The sequence below is a fragment of the Nelumbo nucifera genome, chromosome 8 (genome assembly GCF_055504915.1).
Source record: "Nelumbo nucifera cultivar China Antique chromosome 8, China Antique-T2T, whole genome shotgun sequence".
NCBI lineage: Eukaryota > Viridiplantae > Streptophyta > Magnoliopsida > Proteales > Nelumbonaceae > Nelumbo > Nelumbo nucifera.
Window position 1 is genome coordinate 34009904 of NC_142656.1, and position 13291 is coordinate 34023194.

The 13291-nt window shown below is 34.3% G+C and overlaps 1 protein-coding gene across 1 annotated transcript; it reads left to right on the forward strand.

Annotated features, from left to right (window-relative positions):
• The first annotated feature begins 9947 nt into the window (after positions 1-9947).
• Positions 9948-12251, forward strand: LOC104603219 (zinc finger BED domain-containing protein RICESLEEPER 2-like). Its single transcript, XM_010267195.1, has 2 exons — positions 9948-10944; positions 12067-12251. The coding sequence occupies exons 1-2, from the start codon at positions 9948-9950 to the stop codon at positions 12249-12251; spliced, it is 1182 nt and encodes a 393-aa protein (XP_010265497.1).
• Positions 12252-13291: the final 1040 nt, after the last annotated feature.

Genomic DNA, 13291 nt, shown 5'->3' on the forward strand with positions numbered 1-13291 from the left:
GCTGAGATGTTTGTGGGGCGCCAATTTAAACTCGGCTGTCAGCTTTGTATTGGATTTTTTTGACTTAAACTTAAAACCGGCATGGCGGCATCCCGTCGGATGCGGATTTGACTCTATCCAATTCGATAAAATTCAAGCTCGATTATATGTAATATAATAATATATATATAAAATTAAAATTATTTAATTTTTTATTTTGGTAAAAAAAAATTGAAAGGGATTAAATTCAATTGTGAACCGATCTGATCCGAATTGAATAATTTGGATCTCACGTCAATTCAAATTTCAAATTTTAGTAATAAGATCAAAAATGGTGTTTTTTGATTGATTCTCACACAAATTGAGACAAAAAAGCATAAAACTAAATGTCTATATGACGATGAACTAACTGCCATTTTTCGAATAAACAAACATAAAACCAAATACCATCTTAGTAATAAGATCAAATTCAGATATATTAATAATAAAAGTATAATCCGATTAAATCCAAATGTGACCCAAATCTCATAATTTGGATTTCATATCAGATTGAGATTTCAAATTTTAATAATGTGAGTGTGGCGATGAGGCTATGTATGGGGTCTTCTTGAAGGACAAATGAAGATCGGGTGCAGGAAGTAGGCTAAATGTTAGGGCAAATGAGAATGATAAGATGATGATTTCATTACGAGATAAACCCCTATTTAGGGGAGAGATCCCAAGGTTCCAAAAAAAAGGAGTCAAAAAGCATTTGATTATCACTAGGAAAGGGAATATTGGATTCGTTGTCAGTTGTCAATAAGCATTGTTAAGGTTTTGCCACGTGTCTCATGAGATATTTCAGGGACGAACTTTCCTCTCGTCTAAGGATCCTCATAATCCACGTGTTATTTCCCTTTGTGACACTTTTAACTGACGTGGCATAAATGACATCATTATTTAGCTAACGAGTCCTTATTAGGCCCACAGAGCATCCCGTCATGCATGTAAATTAAAGATGCATGTGTTTCTAACATTTATTCCTAATTTGCAATGATTCTACGCTTGTAGCGGTTTTGCAATAGCTTTAAATCCCTAAAAAATCAAAATGTAAAACCTAAAAACCCTAACTAATTTTGGCCATTATGAATAATTGAACAAGTTTATTAGATATGAAAGTTTCTTTTTTTCAATTTTTTATTTTCTAATTTTTATTTTAAAATAAATAAAAATTTTGGAAATAATTTAAAAGCAACCCAAGAATGTTAATTGAGTCAAACATCTTAATGGTTAAATCGTTCAAGTTAGTAGTTCTTTGATCATTTCAACGTTTTTTTTTTGTTTGTAAAATAGCAATTTAGGGCCAAAATGGAATTAGTGACCTGATTGGTTTCCAATCCAAATGGTTTGATCGTCCGTTCTAGTCTGGTTTTTAAAAAAGTAACTAAAATACTCATTTTTTTAATTTAAACCTTATTTAATTGTAAGGTTTAAATTGTAAATTGAAATACTACTTTTCACCTCACTCAATTCCATCTATTTAAGTATTATATTTTTTTTGATAAATGAACAACAGAAAAAAAAAGAAACCAAAAAGATAAAAGACTACAAAAAGAAGAGTTTAGCCAAGTAGGTAAACCTGTTAATGATACTTGAAACTTCACAATTTGATTCAATTATCACATATTTGAATGAGGTGTTTATGTAATCAATTTGAATTTTGCAATTTACATCTGATTAATAATAAAAAACTAAAAAATACATAAAGTTTATAGAAAATTTTGGATATATTATTATCATAATTATCATCATTTAGAATACCCACGTGCAAACCCTTTACTTCTTTATTTGAGAAAGAGTATAAAAGTCATTTTATTATAGCTTTAATGGCTATTAAAATGCCTATAATTTTGTATTTAATCCATTTCTAATTGTAAGTGTTGAAAATGTAACTTTAATTACTACTTAAGGTATTAAATCCAATTTTCTCTTATTAATTCATATATTTTGAAGTTATTTTTCACTAATAAATGCTACTAATTAAATCTATGTCAATATTTTTAACAATGTAAACCCATGTATTTTAAAACTGACTCAAAAACAAAACCAATTTTTATCCAGTGGTGGCTAAGCAATTCAACAATCTAAACCATATTAACCAGCTGAGTCATAGTTAAGTATTTTTTTTTTAAATATAAACAAATATAGAAAATTACAAAAAGTAGACACATTTATGATATTTTTATAAATTAAGTTAAAAAATAAGTATAATAAACAAGAATTATTTTTATTGATAATGAAAATGAAATACATAATTTAGAACTAACCAAAAATGAAATATAAAAATTAATAATAAATAGTTCAACTTTTGGTTTAAATGTGTTAACCTTTAATGACATAAATAAATAATAAAAATTAATAAAATATAAAAATATAATATCACGCACATGTATAATATCATATTAAATAAAAAGTACGTGTGATATATTAGAATTATTCTTACATAGAAAAATAAAAAAAATTATAGAAAAAATTGAACACAACTAGAATTCTATATTTACACTAATGTTAAAATTATGAATAAAATTGTGGAACTTTCTTTTGACTAAAATACTCAATTTTGAATTTAGTCCCTATTTAATTGTAAGGTTTAAATTGTAAATTGAACTACTACTTTTCACAATGTTTTCGAACCGTTGTTGACCCGGACGGTCAGACTGTTCGGACCAAAAATTGTTCAGGCGACTGGATTTGTTTTACCCAAACCCAGTATTTGGTAAAAAATTGTTGAATTAGTCAATAAACTGTTGACCCAGACGATTTGACCATTGAACCGTTCAACCTAGAGGATGGTTTGAAGTTTATTAACTTGTCATAACAAAATGAAAAGAGAAGAAGCTCTCTCAGATTTGAGATCTACTGAGATGAGAGAGATCTCACATTTAGAAATCTGGGAGAGAAATTTAAACTCTAGACGACAGATCTACGAGAGAGAGTGTGAGATCTGAGACTGAGAAATCTCATATCAACTTTCATCGCCAGTTTTTTACCATCGTTGCCACTATTTTCGTTGTTATTGCCATCATCATCACTATGCCGCTGTAAGTCGCCGCCATCGTCGCCGTTGCAACTTACAAGTCCTCTTCCTCCTCTTCCTCCTCTTCCTTCTTCTTCTTCTTCTTCTTCTTCTTCTTCTTCTTCTTCTTCTTCTCTCTTCTTAACTCTTTCAGCCAACAACTTTTCAAATACCTCTCATTCAATCTTTATTTTCTCTTATATTTATATGCATCTTACCATAATATTCCAATCTAATGGGTAAGATGGCATATCACTGTTAACATATTCAAACTGTTCAAACCGTTTAACCCAGACGATCGAACTGCTAACCCGAAAACCGGTGGCCAAAACGATTCCATTTCTGGGCCGGTTTTTAAAACATTGACTTTTCACCTCATTCAATTCCCTTTATTTAAATCTTACAATTTTTTTATAAATGAACAAAAGAAAAAAGATACACCAAAAAGAAAAAACACTACAAAAAGAAGAGTCTAGCAAAGTAACTGGTAGGCCTATCAATGATATTTGAAACTTCACAACTCGATCCAATTATCACATATTTGGATGAGGTGTTTATGTAATTAGATTTGGATTTTGCAATCTGAATTTGATTAATAATAAAAATGAAAAATAAAAAAATACATAAATTTTATAAAAAAATTTGAATATATTATTACTATCATTATCGTCATTTGGAATTACCACGTGCAAAGCATGTGCATGCTTACTACTAATACTATAGGACTAGAACGTCTCATCCTTTTTATACTTTTGATGAGGTGTTCTATCTTATCTTGCAATCTCTTTCCTAAGTGAAAACAAGTTAAGATTACTTCACATGTCCATTTCTTATAAGTGAACCTCTAAGACCCCCTTTCCTAACCTAAGAAAGACTAACTATAGCCATTGAACTTCCAACACCCAATTTCAGCCATTAAGATTTAATGCTATATAAAAGCAAACTTCTCTACAAATAGAGGTCCTATCCAAACCTAAGGGACACCACAAGAATCTACACAAGAGATCTTTCTAAGAATGTTGAGATGAAGAAGAGCCTTCCAATGAGTATTAGGTGCAAGCTTGAAGTTCATATTGAGCAATAGATAAATGATGTGCATCTAGCAAAATTTATCATCATCTAGGCTATATTCCGTCATCACCCACATAGCGTTCAGAGGAAGAAGATTTTATCGGTTGCTATCATGTTAGTTCTACTATTCTCTCTTGAATTTTTATCACTTTATTTCCTTCTTTAGTGCAATTCTCAGTTCTTATATCATCCATTTCCTTCCTAGAGAAGTCCATTTGCATATCTATGGATTTGCATCGCTTGGTAAAATAGAAGCATGGGTCATCATTTTGTTTATTTTTCCCTTTTTTTTGGTTCATAGCTTAGATTTTATGCACTTTTTCCTCATAATTAATTTTAGCTACACAACAGGGGTAGTCCATCCTCCTCCCTTAACCCCCAACCCTAGTGATAGTTGGATTTGATCATAGGTCTCCATTCCGACAAGTCAAAGATCTTACCAACTGAGCCACCATCAGTTGGTATTATCAATAAGTAATTTACCTATCATTCATGTCATCATAACAATGTCACTAGTAATTAACCCATCGAAGGGTTTCTCTCTGCGGGAGGGTTTCTCTCTCACATTTATGGATGCGAGTTTTTCTCTCTCACACTCTACATGAAGGTTTCTCTCTCACATCTATGGATGTGAGTTTTCTTTTATTTCTCTTCATATCGGTGTTTGTTAGAGAGGTTCTTCAGACATATTTGAGGGACGACAGTTTTGATCCAAGCCTATGGAGCAGACTTGGGATCTTTGGTTCTATTCATTCTAATCTTCGTTTTCCCTTTACTCTTTTTCTTATTTTTGTTGGGCCATGGTCAAATTTGTGTGTGGTGTGCCTTTGGGGTCTGTCATGGATATCCATTTGTTTTGTAACGATGTTATCATTCATGGTAAGCCATTTTCTAGCGATCTTCGAGTTCTCTCCGGCGATGTTCATGCTCCAATTGTTTTGGTTTCTATAACGACATTGGTGGGTGGTTTTTTTGCACATTTTACATCCCTACAATTACAAGTTACAAATTTTTTTGGGCACTTTTGGCTTTCTGTGGGGCCTATTCCTTGAATATTTGGACAGTGGAGTGTTAGGGAGAGTTTTGTAACAGGAGGCGATCTTGGGCCTCTCCCACTTTCATGTTTTCAATATTGCCATGGATTGGGTGCCATGGTACTTGTTTTCTCTATACCCCTTGAGGGTTTTGCGTAGTTGATCCAAACCCATTTGTTAGGAGACACACTTGCTAGCTTCATCTCTGTTGGAGGCATTTAGCTGACCTTTTTGGTGTTTCTTTAATTTGCGTCAATTGCAGAGATTTCTCAACTTGTTTTTCTCCCGGTGCTCGTGGTTACCTATCTTTTGTCTCAGCATGCTTAACATGCTTTATTGGTTGTATTTTTTATTGCTGTTATTTTTTCTACTTGATAACATGAGCATTTATGAATGAATTTTTCTTTAGGTGTAAAAAAAACCATCTGAGATGCGAATTCAAGTCCTATTGTTACTACTTTTTTTTAAGTTATCATTGTGTTGCGTTAAATAGCAAAAAAAAAAAAAACATCGTTAGTTTCTTGTGCACATTCGATCGGTGATTCATCAACCCAATAGCAGATTAATGAATAAGGTCAGTTTTCCTTTTCTTAGGCAATTTTATTTATTTCATTTCTTTTATTTATCCACCAGTTTAGTAATAAGTTTTTTTTAGATTTTCTAAATATTTGTCAATTTCGTTAATACACTAACACTTAATTTCCTTAATCAAACTTGTTCCTTTGGTTGTCTTAGCATAGTTTGTTTGTTTCTCTTAATTTAATTCACTTGCCTAATTATTTCAAGTCCATTTTTTTTCTCTGGCTTCAGTTTATTTGTTCACCTCATATCACTCATTTGTTTTTTTATTAGGGCTTGCTTAGTTTTCCATTATAACGTCCTCCTTTAATTTGTACACCTCATGTTTCAAGTCCATTATTAGGGCTTATTTATTTTTTAACTTAAGTTATAAAATTATTAAATTGTCCTTACAAATTTGGTAAAGTAAAGGCCGGTTTAACTAGGCACGTGTAGAGTGCCTAACACCTTCTTACATCATTGGACCCACAATACAATCTCTCTTCATTGGGTTAAAGAGTCGTCAAGTATAATGGTTTTTCCTGAAAACTCGGGTTTCCCTAAATTCTCAATTATAAAAATTTAGGTGACGACTCCATTTAAAAATGAACTGACCTGATTAAACCCCTTCTAGGACCTCAGCTTCTCACACACCTATGACATAGTGTTCATTGTCTTCTTCGATAATTCCTCATAGTTTCTGAGATTGTTCTTGTGTCCTCATCCATATCACATCTCTATAGGAATGTTGTAAAATGATAAAGAAAGTAGAATGGAACTTATCGATAATCGCTTTCCAAACTAGAAGTTGTAGGAGTGCGCTGGTGCAAAATTTTGAGACTAGGAATTGTAGAGAGAAGGAGGGCTAAGTCGTGCCACTTTGTCACTCTCCTTAAAACCACATTTTCCCCCTATAGTGCAACCGGGTGAATGCAAATTGGTCGCCAAGATAAAACAACCTACAGGCTACTGGTAGGCGTGTACTCACTTACCAGATCTCCGCGAGCCACAGAAAGATGATGCTCAGATTTATAGAGAAGACTGAGAGGAAGACTTGTCAAACATTGATGATGAATAATTGGGTTGACCAACATCCTTTTTATAGATTGGTCTTAGACCCGAATGGACACAGAGGTGTGCTTTCAGACAGGAGCCTCTTCATAATGGTGCACCTGTTCGAAGAGGCACATGAAGGAAGAGACACGAAGTTCAAAGTTAAAAAACACATTTAAAATTCAAAGAAACACAAAAACATGCCCCGATCTGACCCGACCCGGCTCGGCTTGGCTCAGCGCGCTCGCATGAAAAGCACCCCTATACCCCCCCCTCCCCCCACATTCAAGGAATATCTATAGTGCTCTCCTCCTATGGGTTCCTACCCATATAGAAAGCAAAACTATAGATATACTTTAATTCCACTCCTTTCCCAAGCAATGTGGGACAAGGAGTCTTCCCATGCACTCAAGAGTGGGAAGAGGAAAAGACAAAAAACAAGAAAGGAAGGAGAGAGATTCTTGAAATTTTGAATCTCCCTCCAACAATCCCCCACAATATTCAAAATTACAAGAAGGTCGAACAATCTGATCATCATAGTGAAAAAAGTATTCATGGTGATGTCTTTTGAACTTCAATCAACACTTAGGTATAATAGGCTATGTCACAGAGTACGGGTGGAGTCATACTCCTTCAACCTTTCCTCTTTGTCATAACTAGCTAATCGGCCAACCAACTCAACTCACCAATTCTTTAGTGGTTCTTTTGTTTTGGAACATTTCGGCCTTGTTCCCCTCTTGGAATCATGAGTGTTTTAAAGAATCAGCCCTAGATCTCTCTTACAAGCGGCCACACTTCACACTCACTTAGGTCAGTTATTAGCATGCATTGCACACACTATTCTTAAATAGGGGTGGCAATTTTACCCACAAAATTGGGTCCTTGATCCGCCCCGCCCCGAACGGGGTGGATTTTCCCCGGTCACAAATGCATATGGGTCGGGTTCGGGGAATTTTTTTGCCCTGGACCGGGGACGGGGCGGGGATGGGGTTTGCCTATAAATTCCCAAACCCACCCGACCCTGGTTGTAATTTATAACTACACCCTTATATATATAATGTATTAAACGTATTAGGGTATGAGTAATATGTTCAGTTTCACTGTTCAACTTCAACCTTCGCTCATAGAAGGCAAAATCGCAGTTCGCAGTCGCACATAGCCACATACAGAGACCCAAAGACCTTCATCCTTTACACAATCGCCGACCATCGGGCATCACCGCCACCGTAGAACCACTGACCGCCGTAGCACAGAGTTGCGGCTCAGTTTGCAATCGACCAATTGTTTTCAGTTCAATCTTCAATTGTAGATTGAGAAATTGAGAAGTCTTGTTCGTTCATCGACCGTCAGGCGTCATTGCCATCGTAGAACCGCCGACCACTGGTCGCCGACCATCGTAGCACAGAGTAAACCAGTTTTTGTTTTGAAAATAGGTCTCACTGGTACTTTTCCTTCACTCACTTGTATCCATGCATATAAGAAAACAAGCAAATACATGTACAATGTTTTTCATTAGACGCAAACCCTTTTTCTGTGTTTGTTTTTAATTTTTTATTGGGATCTGTCGTTTTATCAAACATTACTAGATAAGGTGTAAAGATTCCCCTTGTGCAAGTAAAACTTTTGTTAGATACTATCATGTAGTTGTTTCCTGCTATGAGTGACGATGAAGCTGTTGCCTCCTTCTAACACTCCTTGTTCAATCTTTGCACTCCCAAAGATGGACCATCCTCTCAAACCATGATTGAACTCTGGGTTAGCAATGATACCTCCTTCATATTGAGGTCTGTGAGATTCTGCTAGATACTGAAAATTTGGATAAAAGATGAAAGAAAACAAATATTAGAAAACATTAATTGTTTGCAAAACAAAATGCCTATGAATTTATGTTACAAAAAGCACGCCTCAATGCTTACCGAATAGTCATAGGATAAAGCTTCAGCAATGGACCCTATAACCACAAAGAAATAGTCTGCAATAAGTATAAAAGATGAATTTCAACTAATGTAACCTAAGGTTTGGATGGTGAAAGAAAGGAGCTACACTACTCTATAAATATATATTTTTTTCTTTAAGGTTATAAAATATATTAACTACTGCTCTGTAAATCTTGATATTTTAACTATTTATAAAATATATTTTTCTTCTTTAAGGTTAGTCTTGAATCTTGATGTTTGGACAAGGAGATAATTCCAACTCTCTACCAGTACCGGCTAGCCAAAGTGCTATCCCGTTTCCTGCTTCAACCCCAAATGAAAATGATACAACTATAATAGCTCCTCCATATTCAAGCTTTGGGAATGATGTTGGCAAAAGAAGTTCAAGTACCACAACTATAAAGGCATCATCTAAAAAGAGAGTCATTTCTATTGTATGGGAACATTTTAAAAAAGTAACTATTGATGGACAAGTCAAGGTAGTTTGTAACTACTATAATAAGAAGCTTGGTGGGGAATAAAAGAATGGAACTAAACATTTGCACGAGCATTTGCATAGGTGCCCAAGGCGTAATCAACTGGATATAAGGCAACAATGTTTAGGGGCAAGTCAAAATAAGGATGAAAAGTTTAAAGTCACATACAACACCTTTGATCCAGAAAACTCAAGGAGAGAAATTGCTAATATGATCATTCTACATGAGTATCCTTTCTCTATGGTCAATCACATTGGATTTAGGAGGTACTCATATAGTCTACAATCTACATTTATAGTGGTTTCGAGAAATAGAATTAAAAAATATATTCTGAAGATTTTTGAGCAAGAAAAAAAAAAGATAATTAAGTTGTTGGAGAAGAATGAGAGCAGAGTAGCCACCACAACTGACATGTGGACTGCTAATAATCAGAAGAAAGGGTTCACGACCATCACAACACATTTCATTGATGCTGATTGGGTTTTATAAAGTCGAATTATAAGGTATGCCTTTTTAATATAATAATTCATTAATAGTATTTTGTATTCTTAAGTTTTGTCATTTTTTATATTTACTTTTGTTGCTTAGCTTTTTTTTTCTGTTTTATTTATTGTTATAGGTTTGCTTATGTGTCTTGTCCACACACAAAAGAGGTTCTTGTAGATATGTTAGTGGAATGTTTTTTAAATTGGAATATTGATAGAAAGTTATCTACAATTACCGTTGATAATTGCACTACAAATGATGCCATTTTCAATGCCATTTGGATGGAAGATTCTTGAATATGCATTGTTGTGCACATATACTCAACTTGATTGTACAAGATGGATTAGTTGTGATTGGAGATGCCATTGAAAAAATTCGTGACAATATTGTGTATTGGAAAGCAAACCCCAAAAGAGAACAAAAGTTTGAGGAGACATCTCGGCAGTTGCAAATTCAAAGTAATAAGAAGTTGTCTCTTGATTGTAAAAGCATATGGAATTCAGCATATGAGATGCTTCATACTACTTTGATTTATAAGGATGTTTTTTATCGCTTAAGGCAACGTGAATCACAATATAAATGTTTGCCAACTGAGGAAGAATGGGAGTTGGCAAAGGAAATTTGTGGGAGGTTAAAGTTGTTTTATAATGTCATTGAGTTATTCTCAAGAACTAAGTATCCCACAACAAATTTATATGTTCTCAAAGTTTGTGAGATCAGAATAGCATTATCTCAGTGGCTTAGATGTTTATGTAAGGTTGTAAGGAAGATGGCATTGAAAATGGTGGAGAAATTTAACAAGTATTGGTGTGTGATTAATGGCATTTTGGGTGTGGCAGTAGTATTGGATCCAAGATATAAGATGAAGTTGATGGAGTATTTTTTTCCTATGATATATGTGGATGGTGCACTGGATGAGATTGAGAGGATTCGTCAGTTGTATTATGACTTGCTTCATGAGTATCAATTCAAATCCAAGTATAAAGAAGTTGGACATGGTAGTGAAACTTTAGTTAGTCCGGTTTACACATCTGAAAACATTAATATGGAAGAACAAGATCCGCTTTCCAATTATGACTTGTTTATTAATAGGAGTTCAAGTAATTTGACTGTAAAGTTAGAGTTGGACCATTATTTGGAAGAAAATGTGCTGCCTAGAACTTGGAACTTTGATATTTTAGTTTGGTGGAAGTCAAATGGACTCAAGTATCCTACCTTACAAACAATTTCTAGGAATGTACTAACTATTCCTATTTCTACAGTTGCTTCAGAGTCTACCTTAGCACTGGGGGAAGGCTAGTAAGTCTACATCGTAGTAGACTTCATGCCAACACATTGAAGGCATTGATGTGTTCTCAAAATTGGTTGGCACATGAAATTCAAGGTAATGTTATTTAAATTGAATCTTTATATATTGAAAAAAATGAATGTTCATCATTTCACCTTTATAATTTACTTTCTTCTTTTATGTTGATGCTCCTGTTGGTGAGAATCCTTGCACTTATAACACCATCAATAGTGATGGTTCAGATATAGATGACGAGGTATTTAAATAGTGATGATTCTGATATAGCTTTAACTTAAACTCCATATACTAACTCTTGTTTTTTTTTTATTGTTTTAGGAAAGTGGGGCTGTGGATTGAAGTAGAAAGTTGATTGAGTGAGATGGAGCTGCATTTGTGTACTTTGGATCAAGTAACACATTTTCCAATTTGTTGGAAATCTAGGTCATGGTGACAAGCATGACCACCTTTTGATTCTCTAGGTTCTGTGTTTCTAGTGCTGGGTATATATGGTTGTGGGGAACCACTGATGTTACAGAGGTCCTTGCATTGCTTGCTTTTGATAAGTCCAACTAGGATGAAGGGATTAAGGCATGATTGTGGGTACATTTCCTGTCACATATTCAAGCTTATATTTTTAACTGCTTAAAAATATGGAAATGTGAGGTTAGATTTTAGGAGCTTTAGATGCATGAGACATAAGCCTCATGGATTTCTCTTACTTTATTTTTATTTTTCTTAAGAGGAGAAAAACAAAAAGAATATAACTGAAAAAAAATTATTACTTGAACAAGCCTCAAAAGATTTAGTGGAAGTCAACTCATTCTTAAAAACCCTTTTAAAAAACTACAAAGGGCTTTAAATGTAAAATAATTCTTCAAAAGGTTTAGAATATGTTGAAATGTAGACATTAGCATGCATGTACACACAAAGCATCTCATGATGTAAAGGATGTGCTTTCTATTTTCACATGTGAACCTCACAGTGTAACATTTTAGGTGTTTTTATTCGGCCTTGCTTCAAGGTGAACCTCAAGGCAAATGCCCTATCAACTTTTTAAAACACTAGCAATAGCAGTATTTTGAATGAAAAGAAACGGGTGACTTAGTTCCATTGCTGGTTATTCCTTCAGACAAGAAGTGCAAGCGAGAGCAGTTCTTGGAATCAGATGACAGGTCTGTTGTTATAGAGATCCAGAACAAGTCTAAAACTTCCAAGGCCTTTGTTGTTGATGAACATGCTTCCGAGCAACAGGAACATACAGGAAACTTTACAGAGATCCAGAATAACTTTACATACCAATGGTTAGAGATGTAAAGTCACCAAAGGTCATGGGTGAACAGGGACATGAGCCTAGGTCATACACTAGTGGATCCAAATTTGTTGTTGCTTGTGATACATGTGGTAGCAGAAACCATGCAACTATAGGTTGTTCCTTGAGTCATTGATTGCTTCAGCACCTGGTATCCATGCTGACAAGTTGGCATTTTTTACTTGACCCTATGGAACACCAACTAGCTAGAAACTCTCTCAAGGTCTTGAGAGGTACCCAAACCAAACTTAGGTTGCATTTGGAATTCCTTATTTTAAGGACTTAGCTCCTTTTTGCTGTTAAAATGCCCATAAGAAAACTGAGTTTTTAAGTGCAAAAAGGAGATAAATCCTTAAAATAAAGAATGCCAAATGCACCCTTAAAGCTCTCAAGAAATGCAACTAGATCTCATACACTGTATGGCAATGGATAAATAAATATCCAAATTATCTGGAACCTGGCAACCTGCCCACAAAATTGACAAATCAATGACCAAAGAAATTTCCTTATCTTTTATTTTCTAAAATAATGATTTGGCCATTGAATTTGATGACCAGAAAATTAAGGAGGGAATTCTTTCTTTTTCTGTTTCTTTTAGGCTACAGACTGACATGTTATTTTCAGGTACAATTTTTTCTTATTCATAAATGTAGCAATCTTAGCATAATTATGACATGGAGTCAATTAGACCTATAGTAAAATTGTTTCTCTATGTATCTTTCTCTATATGATTAAGTCAAATGTAATTTTTAGCAACAGAAAAAATAAAAGTGGTGAAGAAGCTAATTTTTAATTGGATTACCATCTATAGAACTTGGTTTGTTAATATTAGCACCACATACAGTTTTGAGGTGCCTTAGAATAGCCTCTATCACGAGTGGGGCTCCCATGGTACTACCATCCAAAATAAGCACAATACTATACTGGAGTTCATTATTTATGAAACAATAATAGGCAAATAAATAATGATTTTTTTCTTTGTTTTGCCATAACAAATGAGCCATTTGAGCATGTTCGTTCAGTTAGTGCTGCCCCTATGTGGGGT